Source organism: Schistocerca nitens, chromosome 2 (assembly GCF_023898315.1).
Source record: "Schistocerca nitens isolate TAMUIC-IGC-003100 chromosome 2, iqSchNite1.1, whole genome shotgun sequence".
NCBI lineage: Eukaryota > Metazoa > Arthropoda > Insecta > Orthoptera > Acrididae > Schistocerca > Schistocerca nitens.
The window spans coordinates 1,189,831,297-1,189,848,248 of NC_064615.1; the positions used below are offsets into that span (position 1 = coordinate 1,189,831,297).

General features: G+C 40.5%; 1 protein-coding gene across 2 annotated transcripts in view; it reads right to left on the bottom strand.

The window, feature by feature from the left end:
• LOC126237527 (phospholipid-transporting ATPase ABCA3) overlaps positions 1-16,952 on the bottom strand; it is a 707,258-nt gene that overhangs the window by 453,668 nt on the left and 236,638 nt on the right. For both annotated transcript variants that reach the window (XM_049947708.1, XM_049947709.1), the window contains exon 13: positions 6,013-6,168. In XM_049947708.1, the coding sequence (XP_049803665.1) occupies positions 6,013-6,168 (156 nt within the window). The remainder of the gene's footprint in view (positions 1-6,012; positions 6,169-16,952) is intronic.

Here is a 16,952-nt window from a genome sequence, read left to right on the forward strand (position 1 = left end):
GTCATTAAGAAGTTGTAATATACCTAATATACAAAGACCTAATGAAAACTTTGATTCCCTGACATCATGTAGTACAATACCTCACTTTAAAATGATTGGTATTGTGGTGATTCGTGAATTTCATAAAAATGACACTAAATTGGAGACTAATTAGTGAAAACGATAAGAATAAAATATATGGTATTAATCACCAACTGTAATTATTGAAATAATTGGACTTTTACGAATGTAGTTTACTCATTCAAGAAGTTATTCTGTTGCTTACAAATGAAGGCACATATTGTAAAACGTAAATTTAGGATGAAAGCTGTAAAGAACATTCTGACTTAATGACTTTATTAATTAAACTTGCATTGTTGTAACCAGATATACACCTAATTATAAAAGTCTAGGCATCTGTTACAAATTCTGTCAATCAAAACATGTTTTGTTTTACCCTCTTAGCTTCAATTATTGTTAAGAATGTGAGTCGTTGTGTAATTAGCATGTATTAATTAATTTTGTGAAGTTCATTATTATACTCATATTTAGATGGAATTTTCACATTTAAAAACATTTTTACATTATAAATTTCACATATTATTCAATTTTGTAATTTTAGATGTATTATTCTGTGTAATCAGAACATCTTAGCTCTGTAACTTTTAATTGTAAATATGATTAAAAATATGTTGTCATTATTAAGTAATAATGGTCCAAGTGACCATCCATTAGTTAGAATATATAAATAGGGAAGCAGTGAGGCAGCTGTGACGGGCAGTTTGAGCTGATATCTCGAAGAGTAACCTGTGTTAGTTACTTGAATATTATTTCACTAAGATTTAAAGTTGTGAAAAAGTATGTTTCTTGATTTGTGAACCAGTCAGTCGTTTTACGAAGACATAATGTACAACTCGGCCTCTTTGCAATGTGTCATGATGGATTTGATCAGCTTTAAGAGCAGAAGAAAAAATGTTTAAAAACTGGAACCGATCACTTTCACTGTAAATCACACACTTCATGAAGATCCAAGCAATCTATGAATATTTCAGTTATGTGGAGAAAAATTTTGTTTTAACCTTCTACTTATGATTCTAGATAACATCAGATGACATGCACTTTTGATAAGTCAGTTCATCTGTCTTCAAAGTTTTGAGGATTACCTTACTGACAAGTAGATAATAATTAAGTAGAAGTGTTAAAAAGTTATCAATGAGTCTGAACTAGGTGAGAGGTTTGGGATACAAGATGACTAGGAAATTGTCCTCTATATGGCCTAGGAATAGGTTGACATAAGATGCTGCCAGATGGAAACCAACAAGTTCACTCAGCCCTCTGCACCTATTGGTATTTTCCTGCCCTATGGTAATGCCTTGGTACATTTTGCTGCAATAAATCACCTGTCCATTGCTCAAGAGCAAGTCTTTTCATTACAACATAATTTTATTTTAGATTTGTTGCCTCTGGACTATTTGCTCCTTTCTTTTCTTTTTTTTTTTTAAAAAAAAGGGGGAGGGGATATCTGAGGATATCTGAAAGGATGGAGCCAACAAACACAAGACAGCTTTGAAATACTACTTCTCTGAGTTGATGAAGAGACTGAAACTCATGCTCAGCAATGTGTGATGGACCCTACTTTCAGGAAGGAAACAGTCAAAACTTGGATGTCTTTGATTTTCAAGTTGTTATGGTTTTTTTATGGAAACTTATTGATGACATGGTGTCGGAACATCTTAACACTTAGGCACCAACGCCCGTAAAAATACGGGCGTGTGCAGCCTGCCCGAAAGTCTGGCGCCCATAATTTTACGGGCGCATGTTCTCTTTCTTCCCCTTCCTTCCCTTGTGTGTTCTTACAGCTCCCGCTTGTCTGGGAGGTGCTGCACAGACTGTAGTTCGAGTATTGGTCACTAGATGGTGTGGGCATGCTGTGGAAGCGTGTGCTTCCCTTTTTATTTGTCGGGTTTTGTGAGCGGCGATTTTTTCCCGCGTGGTCTCAGTAGCATCGACATGGCGAAGCGTGGCTTGACAGAAGAAGAAATTGCTTGCGAGTTACATCGTGATTTAGAAGAAAGTGACGTTGATTTGTCAGAGGAAGATATTGTAGATGACTCTGATGATGATGTGGACTATGTTCAAGAAGAAGTTTCTGGCAGTTCAAGTAAAGAATTCTGACAACAAAACATATATAATTTTTGTTCAGATTTTCACTGGAAAAACTCTCAGCACGTAATTATGATTTTGTTTGCAAAAAATACTCTTCTGATAGATTCAGAAGAGGAGAGTAGGCGTCCAAGCACTTCAGCAGCAAGTAATCCTGTCTACATTGTGCCTGAAGAATGATCGAGGCTGACGGTGATGGGGAAGCCGAGACCTGCGCACCACACCGTTTCTGAGGAAGGTTCGACAACTACTGATCGTGCACCAGATATCGATCTATTCTCAGGACAATCCGGAATATGCAATGTTGTCAGTTTAGACTAGAACAGTGCACCTCTAGAATTTTTTTCATATTTCCTGACAGACAGTATGATGAAACATATAAAGGAACAAACTAATCTGTATGCTCAACAATTCATCAGGAGATTACAAAGCACAAATTCCCTTTCACCCACCTGCTCATTATCAAAGTAGAAAGGAGTTACACTTATGGAAATTAGGAAGTTTCTGTCAATTGTAGTCCATATGTGTGTATGTGTGAGGCCACGTATACGAGAGCACTGGTCTGAGAACCCTGTTGTGTCGTGTAATTTCTGTCCAAACATCTTGAGCCGTGACAGATTTCTTTCTATTTTGAGAAACTTCCACATTAGTGACAATTCCTTAGCTAAGAGGAAAGGAGAAACTGGCTATGACCCACTGCACAAGGTGAGACACTCCTAGATAATGTGTGTGCTAATTTCCAGCGTACGTATACACCATCTCAAAAAATTACAATAGATGAAGGCATGTGTAAATTTCGAGGTCGTGTGTATTTCAAACAGTACACGCCACAAAAACCAAATAAATACAGCATGAAACTGTACATGTTAACTGAATATGACACAGTTTACATATGGAATTTCTCTGTTTACGTGGGTGAAAGGTCTGACTCAGTGACTCTGGTAAAGACATTGCTTGCAAATCTGTCAGGAAAAGGCTACACTTTGTTCACAGACAGACTCTACACAAGTCCAATACTTGCTCCAGAACTGGAAGCTGCAAAAACTGCTCTTGTGGGAACAACAAGAAAATCTCAGCAGGGACTGCCTTGTGCTATAAAAGATCCGAACCTTCAGCGAGGTGAATTTATTTTCAGGCGTAAAGGAAATATACACTTCTGGAAATTGAAATAAGAACACCGTGAATTCATTGTCCCAGGAAGGGGAAACTTTATTGACACATTCCTGGGGTCAGATACATCACATGATCACACTGACAGAACCACAGGCACATAGACACAGGCAACAGAGCATGCACAATGTCGGCACTAGTACAGTGTATATCCACCTTTCGCAGCGATGCAGGCTGCTATTCTCCCATGGAGACGATCGTAGAGATGCTGGATGTAGTCCTGTGGAACGGCTTGCCATGCCATTTCCAACTGGCGCCTCAGTTGGACCAGCGTTCGTGCTGGACGTGCAGACCGCGTGAGACGACGCTTCATCCAGTCCCAAACATGCTCAATGGGGGACAGATCCGGAGATCTTGCTGGCCAGGGTAGTTGACTTACACCTTCTAGAGCACGTTGGGTGGCACGGGATACATGCGGACGTGCATTGTCCTGTTGGAACAGCAAGTTCCCTTGCCGGTCTAGGAATGGTAGAACGATGGGTTCGATGACGGTTTGGATGTACCGTGCACTATTCAGTGTCCCCTCGACGATCACCAGTGGTGTACGGCCAGTGTAGGAGATCGCTCCCCACACCATGATGCCGGGTGTTGGCCCTGTGTGCCTCGGTCGTATGCAGTCCTGATTGTGGCGCTCACCTGCACGGCGCCAAACACGCATACGACCATCATTGGCACCAAGGCATAAGCGACTCTCATCGATGAAGACGACACGTCTCCATTCGTCCCTCCATTCACGCCTGTCGCGACACCACTGGAGGCGGGCTGCACGATGTTGGGGCGTGAGCGGAAGACGGCCTAATGGTGTGCGGGACCGTAGCCCAGCTTCATGGAGACGGCTGCGAATGGTCCTCGCCGATACCCCAGGAGCAACAGTGTCCCTAATTTGCTGGGAAGTGGCGGTGCGGTCCCCTACGGCACTGCGTAGGATCCTACGGTCTTGGCGTGCATCCGTGTGTCGCTGCGGTCCGGTCCCAGGTCGACGGGCACGTGCACCTTCCGCCGACCACTGGCGACAACATCGATGTACTGTGGAGACCTCACGCCCCACGTGTTGAGCAATTCGGCGGTACGTCCACCCGGCCTCCCGCATGCCCACTATACGCCCTCACTCAAAGTCCGTCAACTGCACATACGGTTCACGTCCACGCTGTCGCGGCATGCTACCAGTGTTAAAGACTGCGATGGAGCTCCGTATGCCACGGCAAACTGGCTGACACTGACGGCGGTGGTGCACAAATGCTGTGCAGCTAGCGCCATTCGACGGCCAACACCGCGGTTCCTGGTGTGTCCGCTGTGCCGTGCGTGTGATCATTGCTTGTACAGCCCTCTCGCAGTGTCCGGAGCAAGTATGGTGGGTCTGATACACCGGTGTCAATGTGTTCTTTTTTCCATTTCCAGGAGTGTATTAGCACTGTGTTGGAAGGACAAAAGAAATGTTCATATGATAAGTACAAGGCACACTGCTGAGATGGCCACTTTCACTGATCAGAGAGGAAGAGAGAAGTCAAAGCCAGCCTGTGTATTGGACTACAATAAAAACAAGTTTGGTGTTGACTTATCAGATCAGCAATTGTCATACGGCGCATTTGAACATCGAAGTGGTGGAGAAAGTTGGCATTCCATGTTATACTAATGGTGATTGTAAATTCCTGCATATTATACAATAAGGTTACTGGAAAACGCCTCACAACATCTCACTTCATGACAGTTATCTGTGCATATTTTGCACAAAGCAAAGATCTTGAACCCCGACCTGGTCCATCTGGAGTCTCAAGACTATCAACTGGAAATCATTTCCTGAAAAGATTGAGACAGAAGTTGATAAGAAACAGAAACAAAAACAGTGTGTAGTGTGTTCTCTGAGAGGAAAAAAACTGACTGGAAAAGTGTGGCGAAAAGACACAAGCTACCAGTGTAGTGAATGTAAAGTAGCATTGTGCAAAATGTCGTGCTTCAAAATTTACCACACAAAGAGAAAAATTGCATCCTAAAATAGTTACAGGAGGTTACTGTAGATAAGACATACTGTATCCATCATAATTACAATTTTAGTGTAAAATAAAAAAGAAATTCTTTCTAGAAAATACAGTGAATATACCTTTGACGAATTTTTCCTTTTTTAAAAAATAATGTTATAATAATAACACTTGTCAAAAGTATGTATTAATTCAAGAGAAAGGTATTATATATAGTTTTAAACAAGAAAGTCTAGGTTTTTCAATAAAAGTAATTTTATTTCTAAAAACAAAGATGATGTAACTTACCAAATGAAAGTGCTGGCAGGTCGATAGACACACAAGCAAACACAAACATACACACAAAATTCAAGCTTTCGCAACAAACAGTTGCTTCATCAGGAAAGAGGGAAGGAGAGGGAAAGACAAAAGGATGTGGGTTTTAAGGGAGAGGGTAAGGAGTCATTCCAATCCCGGGAGCGGAAAGACTTACCTTAGGGGGAAAAAAGTACAGGTATACACTCTCACACACACACATATCCATCCGCACATATACAGACACAAGCAGACATGTGTAACGTTTCCCTCTATTATATTCATAAAGTAATTTTATTGCTATAAGTGAAACCTTTCATGAGTTGTAGTAGTTTAAAATACGTTAAAATCAGCCAGTCTTTATGGTAGACACCCGCGTGCAATGGCTCAGGACGCAAAGTGTTAACATATATTATACAATGAAGATTACCTTTGACTGCCCACATAATGCAACACCGGCTGAAAGTTTACGCTTCATTCCACCAGATAATGTCTTTGAAGCAGCATTAGCTTTTTCTTCAATGTCCAGCAACTTGAGATATTGTTGAACCTGTTGTTGAAGCTCATTCCCTTCCAATCCTTTAAGCTGAAAAAAATAAAGTTGTGGGCAGATGATCATCACATTACTAGAAAGACTGCACTGGCATACTGTATAATTAAATAATCTGTATAAGGACTGCAATCATTTTATATTTATATCAATATGTATCCTGATTTGCTTGTATTATCAGTGCTCTGCAGTGGACCATAAAATCTGAATTCAACAATTATTTTCACATTCCGTCCTACGCCGCAAGATAAAGGAAGCAAATGTGGTGCCTCCAGTAAATGACATTCTATATTCATTGTCCTGCCTGTATCAGCACCTAAAGGCATAGGTATCTCTAACTTCAATGCTCTTTGTATGTCAGTGTAAAGCTCCAACATGCAAGTTTGAAAACTGATGTAGTAAATGTGATGTCCATTCACTACATTGCCAAATCTGTGTTTCAGTAACATTTCCCCACATTTAAGCATTGTGCTATTTGTTTTTGTGTAAATGATCAAAATGTATGTAAAGCCGCAAGCCTTGGTGAAAACATACTTTTTCCATGTTAGGTGACAGTAAAACTTATCAATCCTTTCAATGGTTATGGTTTTATACACAGGCGTAGAATTTCCCAGCACTTTAGGAAACGAAACCAAGGAAAAAAAACACATTTTGGAAAGACAAGTATGCTGCATATTTTAATATTTCAAAAGTATAAATTCGAATTCTACCAAACACCACAAGTTACTTTCCACTGCATTTAAATCGAGATTGCAATGTGCTTTTGTAAGCCAGTTATAGCTCATGTCATGTGGTCTCACCAGCCGATGACAGTGGATATTGAAAATGAGCATTTGGCATCATTGGCCGGAAGGCCCCTTACGGGGCAGGTCTGGCCATCTTGGTGTAGGTCTTATAACATTCGACGCCACACTGGGAGACCTCCGTGCCGGACGGGGATGAAATGATGATGAAGACAACATAACACCCAGTCCCTGAGCAGAGAAAATCCCCACCCCAGACGGGAATCGAACCTGGGCCCCTTAAGACGGCAGTCTGTCACACTGACCATTCAGCTATCGGGGCAGACACAGTGGATATTCAGACCGTAGGACGCGTGAGTGGTCAGCCAATAGCACACTTTAAGATGTATCTACCAATTCACCAGCAAAATTTTTAATAACAACATCAATGTTCGATCTTCTGGGCTTTAAATTCTTCTAAATGGCTCATCATCAAATAGTTGGTTTTTAAATTAGAGTCAAACACTGTGTGATTTAAGAAATACATTGTACATGAAACTTCCTGGCAGACTGAAACTGTGTGCTGGACCAAGACTCGAACTCGGGATCTTTGCTTTCGCAGGCAAGTGCCCTACCAACTGAGCTACACAAGCATGACTCACGCCCCATCCTCACAGCTTTACTTCCACCAGTACCTCGTCTCCTACTTTCCAAACTTTACAGAAGCTCTCCTGCGAACCTTGCAGAACTAGCACTCCTGAAAGAAAGGATATTGCGGAGACATGGCTTAGCCACAGCCATGGGGGATGTTTCCAGAATGAGATTTTCACTCTGCAGCGGAGTGTGCACTGATATGAAACTTCCTGGCAGATTAAAACTGTGTGCCGGACCAAGACTCAAACTCCAGATCTTTGCCTTTCGCGGGCAAGTGCTCTACCAACTGAGCTACCCAAGCACGACTCACGAATTTTGGTCACAAAATTCCAGAAAAAATATTTTATCCCTAACTCATTATGTACATTCTTACACCAAATCTTCAGAAAAATCTCTGACATAACGGCAATGGCCACAGGGTGATTTCACATGAAATTACCCGGTGTGGTTTCTTGATCTGATTACATCTATTTTGTCACTGTTTGCTAGATAAAACAAAATAGTCCTTTCTAATATTGCAGCACTTGTAATAGACACCAAATAAACGAGGTTGTTTTAGCACAAATGGTCATATTTATAACACAACAGAATATAATTCACGAAGTACAAATATCAAATGCCTATTAGGTTTACTACAAGCAAAAACCTCTATGTTAGGAAATAGTTTCACATATGATTTACTCAGAAATCAACTTTGAATGTGTCCAAAAATGTTCAAAAACCAACAGGGATGCATTTCAAAATCATAAGAATAATCGATAGACCAACATGTGCAGGATGCTAGGCACTTTGTGAAACAAGGTAACTGCCACCTGGGTCAGATACCTTGGTTCCCCCACCCCCCTACTCCCCTCCCCTAAATTCGGACATGCTGTGCATGTATGAATCTGGCAGCTTAGGTGCGCCAGTAAAATTTTTTCCGGTAGCTGCTTACACAGCCTACAGCCACATTTCTGTAACCAGAAGCAGGAGAACTTACTACTCATAGGTGACTCAACTACATAAGTGCATGAGTCCGCTCATAGTTGCTAAAGTGAATGTAATGTAAACAGTTGTGGCGTCACGCTCATCGGAGGCAATTTGTTGTTATGAAGCATTGCAAAGTCTCCCTAAAGCCTTTCACAAATTTTACCATTGACAGACGGTTGTATGGTTGTGTTTTGTTGTTGTATATGGCGCATTTCCTTTGCAATTTAAGGTTCCCCCACCTCCTTCATGCACATTTTATTACTGCAGTAGCAGGATACAGTAATATCCTTTGTTAGAGTATTGGTTCTTACCAGTCAAAATTATAAAAATTTAACTGATAACTAAAGCAATGAAAATTCCCGGTTTTTTCTGGGTTATCTCCCAGATGGAAAAATCCCAGGTTTTTTCCCGGATCTCCCAGTTGTCCTGGGTCTTATACACCCTGACTTATGTTTTAGATCTTATAGAAGAAGGGCGAGTAATTTTTACTCCTGTCTCAGCAATGAGTGTTGTAAAGGCTATGTGTGATAAAAATGCAAAAGGAAAAAGTATATGACTTACAATAGACACAAGAATATTTTTTACTTCTATGGATGACATTCGCCTGCAATTGTAAGAAGAGGCAGTAATTTCTCCGATCCAGAAGAAGTCTTGAAATATATCTAGTATCTCCAGGGATCTTCCATGTATACAACCTTCCTTCATGATTCTTGAACCAAGTGTTAGCTATGATTAAGTTATGCTCTGTGCAAAATTCTACCAGGCGGCTTCCTCTATCATTTCTTAGCCTTAATCCATATTCACCTACTAGGTTTCCTTCTCTTCCTTTTCCTACTAACGAATTCCAGTCACCCACGACTATTAAATTTTCGTCTCCCATCACTACCTGAATAATTTCTTTTATCTCATCATACATTTCATCAATTTCTTCATCATCTGCAGAGCTAGTTGGCATATAAACTTGTACTACTGTATTAGGCGTGGGCTTCGTGTCTATCTTGGCCACAATAATGTGTTCACTATGCTGTTTGTAGTAGCTTACCCGTAATCCTATTTTTTTATGCATTATGAAACCTACTCCTGCACTACCCCTATTTGATTTTGTATTTGTAACCCTGTATTCACCTGACCAGAAGTCTTGTTCATCCTGCAGCCGAACTTCATTAATTCCCACTATATCTAACTTTAACCTATCCATTTCCCTTTTTAAATTTTCTAAACTACCTTCCCAATAAAGGGATCTGACATTCCACGCTCCAATCCATAGAATGCCAGTTTTCTTTCTCCTGATAACGACGTCCTCCTGAGTAGTCCCCGCCCTGAGATCCGAATGGGGGACTATTTTACCTCCGGAATATCTTACCCAAGAGGACGCCATCATCATTTAATCATACAGTAAACCTACATGCACCCTGGAGATACTAGAAGGTTTCAGATGGATTACATAATGGTAAGACAGAGATGTAGGAACCAGGTTTTAAATTGTAAGACGTTTCCAGGGGTAGATGTGGACTCTGACCACAATCTATTGGTTATGAACTGTAGATTAAAACTGAAGAAAATGCAAAAAGGTGTGAATTTAAGGAGATGGGACCTGGATAAACTGACTAAACCAGAGGTTGTACAGAGTTTCAGGGACAGCATAAGGGAACAATTGACAGGAATGGGGAAAAGAAATACAGTAGAAGAAGAATGGATAGCTTTGAGGAATGAAATAGTGAAGGCAGCAGAGGATCAAGTAGGTAAAAAGACGAGGGCTAGTAGAAATCCTTGGGTAACAGAAGAGATACTGAATTTAATTGATGAAAGGAGAAAATACAAAAATGTAGTAAGTGAAGCAGGCAAAAAGGAATACAAACGTCTCAAAAATGAGATTGACAGGAAGTGCAAACTGGCTAAGCAGGGATGGCTAGAGGACAAATGTAAGGATGTAGAGGCTTATCTCACTAGGGGTAAGATAGATACTGCCTACAGGAAAATTAAAGAGACCTTTGGAGAGAAGAGAACCACTTGCATGAATATCAAGAGCTCAGATGGAAACCCAGTTCTAAGCAAAGAAGGGATAGCAGAAAGGTGGAAGAGGTATATAGAGGATCTATACAGGGGCGGTGTTCTTGATGACAATATTATGGAAATGGAAGAGGAGGTAGATGAAGATGAAATGGGAGATATGACACTGCATGAATAGTTTGACAAAGCACTGAAAGACCTAAGTCAAAACACGGCCCTGGGAACAGACAACATTCCATTAGAACTACTGACAGCCATGGGAGAGCCAGTCCTGGCAAAACTCTACCATCTGGTGAGCAAGATGTATGAGACAGGCAAAATTCCCTCAGACTTAAAGAACAATATAATAATTCCAATCCCAAAGAAAGAAGGTGTTGACAGGTGTGAAAATTACCAAACTATCAATTTAATAAGTCACAGCTGAAAAATACTAACGCAAATTCTTTACAGACGAATGGAAAAACTGGTAGAAGCCAACCTCAGGGAAGATCAGTTTGAATTCCGTAGAAATATTGGAACACGTGAGGCAATACTGACCCTATGACTTATCTTAGAAGAAAGATTAAGGAAAGGCAAACCTACATTTCTAGCATTTGTAGACTTAGAGAAAGCTTTTGACAATGTTGACTGGAATACTCTCTTTCAAATTCTGAAGGTGGTAGGGGTAAAATACAGGGAGCAAAAGACTATTTACAATTTGTACAGAAACCAGATGGCAGTTATAAGAGTCGAGGGACATGAAAGGGAAGCAGTGGTTGGGAAGGGAGTGAGACAGGGTTGTAGCCTTTCCCCAATGTTATTCAATCTGTATACTGAGTAAGTAGTAAAGGAAACAAAAGAAAAGTTCGGAGTAGGTATTAAAATCCATGGAGAAGAAATAAAAACTTTGAGGCTCGCCGATGACATTGTAATTCTGTCAGAGACAGCAAAGGACTTGGAAGAGCAGTTGAACAGAATGAACAGTGTCTTGAAAGGAGGGTATAAGATGAACATCAACAAAAGCAAAACGAGGATAATGGAATGTAGTCGAATGAAGTCGGGTGATGCTGAGGGAATTAGATTATGAAATGAGACACTTAAAGTAGTAAAGGAGTTTTGCTATTTGGGGAGTAAAATAAATTATGATGGTCGAAGTAAAGAGGATATAAAATGTAGACTGGCAATGGCAAGGAAAGCGTTTCTGAAGAAGAGAAATTTGTTAACATCGAGTATAGATTTCAGTGTCAGGAAGTCATTTCTGAAAGTATTTGTATGGAGTGTAGCCATGTATGGAAGTGAAACATGGACGATAAATAGTTTGGACAAGAAGATAACAGAAGCTTTCGAAACGTGGTGCTACACAAGAATGCCAAAGATTAGATGGGTAGATCACATAACTAATGAGGAGGTATTGAATAGAATTGGGGAGAAGAGGAGTTTGTGGCAGAACTTGACAAGAAGAAGGGACTGGTTGGTAGGAAATCTGCTGAGGCATCAAGGGATCACCAATTTAGCATTGGAGGGCAGCGTGGAGGTTAAAAATCGTAGAGGGAGACAAAGAGATGAATACACTAAGCAGATTCAGAAGGATGTAGGTTGCAGTAGGTACTGGGAGATAAGAAGCTTGCACAGGATAGAGTAGCACGGAGAGCTGCATCAAACCAGTCTCAGGACTGAAGACCACAACAACATATATATTGAACACGAACAAAGGCAGAGCCACGTGTGAAAGCATCCATGTGATTTACCAACTGACCTGGCTACACTGTGAAGCTTTCTGTATGGGAATGACCAGCAACAAACAGTCCATTCGCATGTACGGACACAGACAGACAGTGTTTGTTGGTAATGAGGATCACCCTGTGGCTAAATATGCCTTGTTCCATGGCCAGCACATCTTGGCACAGTGTTACACCATCCGGGTTATCTGGATACTTCCCACTGACACCAACCTATCAGAACTCCGGAGATGGGAACTTGCCCTTCAATATATCCTCTCTTCCCATTACCCACCAGGCCTCAACCTCTGCTAATTTCAAGTTGCCGCCGCTCATACCTTACCTGTCATTCAACAACATCTTTGCCTCTGTACTTCCACCTCAACTGACATCTCTGCACAAACTCTTTGCCTTTACATATGTCTGCTTGTGCCTGTATATGTGCGGATGGATATGTGTGTGTGTGTAAGTGTATACCTGTCCCTTTTTCCCCCTAAGGTAAGTCTTTCCGCTCCCGGGATTGGAATGACTCCTTACCCTCTCCCTTAAAACCCATATCCTTCCCTCTTTCCCTCTCCTTCGCTCTTTCCTGATGAAGCAACCGTGGGTTGCGAAAGCTTGAATTTTGTGTGTGTGTTTGTGTTTGTTAGTGTCTCTATCAACATACCAATGCTTTCGTTTGGTAAGTTACATCATCTTTGTTTTTAGATATATTTTCAAACGGGAAAGTGCTGGTAGATAGACACAATAAAAAAAACACACAAACACACACACAAAATTTCAAGCTTTCGCAACCACCGGTTGCTTCGTCAGGAAAGAGGGAAGGAGAGGGAAAGACGAAAGGATGTGGGTTTTAAGGGAGAGGGTAAGGAGTCATTCCAATCCCGGGAGCGGATAAACTTACCTTAGGGGGAAAAAAGGAAAGGTGTATACTCGCACACACACACATATCCATCCACACGCATACAGACACAAGCAGACATATTTAAATATTTAAAGTTTTAATGGCAACCACAGAACATTAGAGATAACATCAGTGTAACTTAATAGTGACTTCATTGAGGAAGACTGTTCATGGTACCAAATATAGTTTCAACAAGAATTCATGCTTTAATTCCAGTACTCGAAGTAGTAATTATCTAAATTTAATGCCAATTCATACTCTTTCTGTTAGCTGTTGGGCTGCCTCCCAGCATGGTTATTCCAAAATCGACCAACAGAACTAACACACTCAGTGCCATACAAAACCACCCATATGTATTGAGTCAGTCTCACCGATGTCCCATTCCTATCGCATTCCCTTTATTCCCTTGCTGACTCTCTCCTGTCGGCTACTTTTCTGTCCATCCATCCCCAGACTCCTTCCTCCTCACTTGACACAACCCCTCTACTCGGTTGAGCTGCAGTGCCCTTGCAAAGTAGTACACAGCTACAATGTAGCCACACGTGCACACGGGTGAATTTGTGCACATGTGTGTGTGTGTGTGTGTGTGTGTGTGTGTGTGTGTGTGTGTGTGTGTGTGTGTGTGTGTGTGTGTGCGCGTGTGTGTGTGAGTGTGTGTGTGTGTGTGTGTGTGTGTGTGTGTATATCATACTTGCAGGTACATGAAATAACAGTCAATAGGCACATAATAAATGAAACTCCCTGTGTGAAATTTCTAATACCCAGCTGGATAACGGAGGTGGAAAAAGCTTGTGGTTAAGTTAATCAAAAACCTCAGTTGTGACTGCTTTACATTTAGAAATCATTCTCATTATGTTATCCTCCAGACAGGATTCTTAGCACACTCTGTAAACTATCCCTCAAAAGCATTCTACAGAATAATGTTTGTGGGTAATCAGATACGGCAAAAAATGTATTTATTCTACAGAAATGTGCAGGACAAACATTGCATAAAGTTGTAGAAGCCTCCTGAGGGACTTTGAGATTCTTAGACTTACATGCCAATATGTAATCTCCCTGTTGGTATTTTTTGTTAAAAATAAGAATAAATTTAGACATCTGCTCATATTGCTTGACACAAAGTGGGCTGGCTCATGAGTCGAGGAGTTGGATTGAATCAGCACACTGGATTAACAAGCATCAGTATGGTATATCAACCAGATTCAGTGTGGTTTTGAAATTTGTTTTCTTCACTTGTTGAGGCAAATGCCGGGCTGGACTGAAACTGCCCTGTAGAAAATATGGTTCACAAACAGAGTACGCGAGTACCCTTTCTTAAACAAGCTGGTAATTGCGCCACTGGAAACGGCATCTGGCCTCAGAAGTTGAAATACAGAAATCTCTAAACACAGATCCTTAATGACAGGAAGAATTCTAGAGAAAAATGAATTTAAAAAGGACGATGAAATTCACACAGTAATACTGTAAGTAAAAACGATTTTCGTGCGGCTCTCCTATTGTGTCTAAGATTCAAAATGGAGTTTTATATTTTGATGCCAAAGTATATAATAAGCTGCTGGTATCAGACATGGAACTGAAAATACCCATATATTCAGAAACAAAGGAAAGAATACCTTTTTAAATGCTCCTCCCATAATTTAACAGAATAATGGGCTCAGGGATGCAAATTTCATTTAATACTAATGATCACATTACACAGGTTTTTTAAGTTTTTCACAACAAAGATGGCTATAGTGGTCTAAAAAAACAGCTAAGTTACACAAATGCTGAGTACAAAGCAGCAGCTGAGCATCGTAGGAGGTGTGGTGCAGAGGGGAGGGGCAATTACGCATTTCAAAGCTGCTACCTTTCTCCCCGAAAATGCATAGTCAGATATAGTAACACAGAAGTAATTCCTATAATTATCAATGTGAATAGATCCATTATAAGAATACGTTACAGAAGTGGCCAGCTGTGGTTGCTCCTCACATCTCCGAATGCTCTCCCTCGTAACAGGATTCAGGAAACATCATGTAGGAATGCACTCTTACAAGCGTTACTTCAAATTATATAACTTGTACCATAAATAATATAATATACAGGCACATTTATACAATAAATGTTAAATCTACAAATGTAGACTTGCATAATTCGTCATGTATGTACATCTCTATTTTCTTGTATTATTTGTAAACAGATATTTCTAACTGCTTTCATGAGATGAGGACTGACAGTCATTAAGTTCTGTAGCAAAATCATTTGTAGACCATCATCACTGGATGTAAGGCAAACCAGATCAGTTAAAAACATATACCATTTTCCTTTCCAGCTGATACACATCATATCAATGTTGTCTCAGTGAAACCACACTAACAACTACTGTAACCCAACCTTGAAATACTAATGAATTGAATGGTTACGATTTTATGCACTGGCTTGAACTTCCCGGTACATTAGCAACAAACGACCAGTGGAAGGAGGAAAAAAAAAATTGGAGAGATAACTGATGTGCAGCAACAAGTACACTGCATATTTCTGTATTACAAAAGTATCAAATTCCACCAAACACAGCAGGTTAGTTCCTGAAGTGTTGAAAATTTGAAATCGAGATTGCGATGTGCTTTTGTAAGTCGATCGTCGCTCATGTAACATGATCTCACCAATCAACAAAAGCAGCACGTGATGTAGTCAGTTGATAGCAACATCACTGTTAAGTAGCACAAACACACTGATAGGAAAAGTTAAAGGTTTAAATTAATATACAAGTGTGGCTAGAAGAAAAGCTATGCTTTCACATGTAATATCTCGAATATCAATAATCCACCAGAAAAGTTAAGGTTACACGCATAAATTGGTCTTACACTCTGTGATTTAAGAAATTCATCGCACATTCTCATACATGACGTAATTCATCTTGTGTAAAAGGAAATTTACATTGAAAGTGATGATTTTTAAAACCATCATTCACAATATTTTCCCACAAGCTATTACAAATAGGTTCGTTTCAGCAATTGCCTCGACCACCAGAAAACAGCCATTACTGCACGTACGGAGCTACAGTGACGTAGGAAGCCTGCATCTTTGTTCATATTAAGCATTAAGAGATCTCACATTACATCATAAAAGAAACAGGACATCAGATGATACTCCAAGACATCGGAATTTCATAAATCTTACTAAAATAGGTAATTCTGCTTGAAGTACAGATTCAATTCACTAAGAAGTAGGCCCCAACCTTATATTAAACTTTTAAGTGTGGTTTTCGGGATGTTAGAGCAGGTGTCATGTAACTTGGTGGGTGAGGACTGGATGCGCAGTAGCACGGAAGTCACATTAGTCGACCAATAGGAGTTGAGTCAGTCAGCTGTTGCGAGTGCCCTATTTAATGCCGTTCTGGACAAGGAAAGCGTTTCTGAAGAAGAGAAATTTGTTAACATCCAGTATAGATTTAACTGTCAGGAAGTCGTTTCTGAAAGTATTTGTATGGAGTGTAGCCATGAATGGAAGTGAAACATGTATGATAACTAGTTTGGACAAGAAGAGGATAGAAGCTTTCGAAATGTGGTGCTACAGAAGAATGCTGAAGATTAGATGGGTAGATCATATAACTAAAGAGGAGGTATTGAATAGGATTGGGGAGAAGAGAAGTTTGTGGCACAACTTGACTAGAAGAAGGGATCAGTTGGTTGGACATATTCTGAGGCATCAAGGGATCACCAATTTAGTATTGGAGGGCAGCGTGGAGGGTAAAAATCGTAGAGAGAGACCAAGAGATGAATACCCTAAGCAGATTCAGAAGGATGTAGGTTGGTACTGGGAGATGAAGAAGCTTGCACAGGATAGAGTAGCATGTAGAGCTGCATCAAACCAGTCTCAGGACTGAAG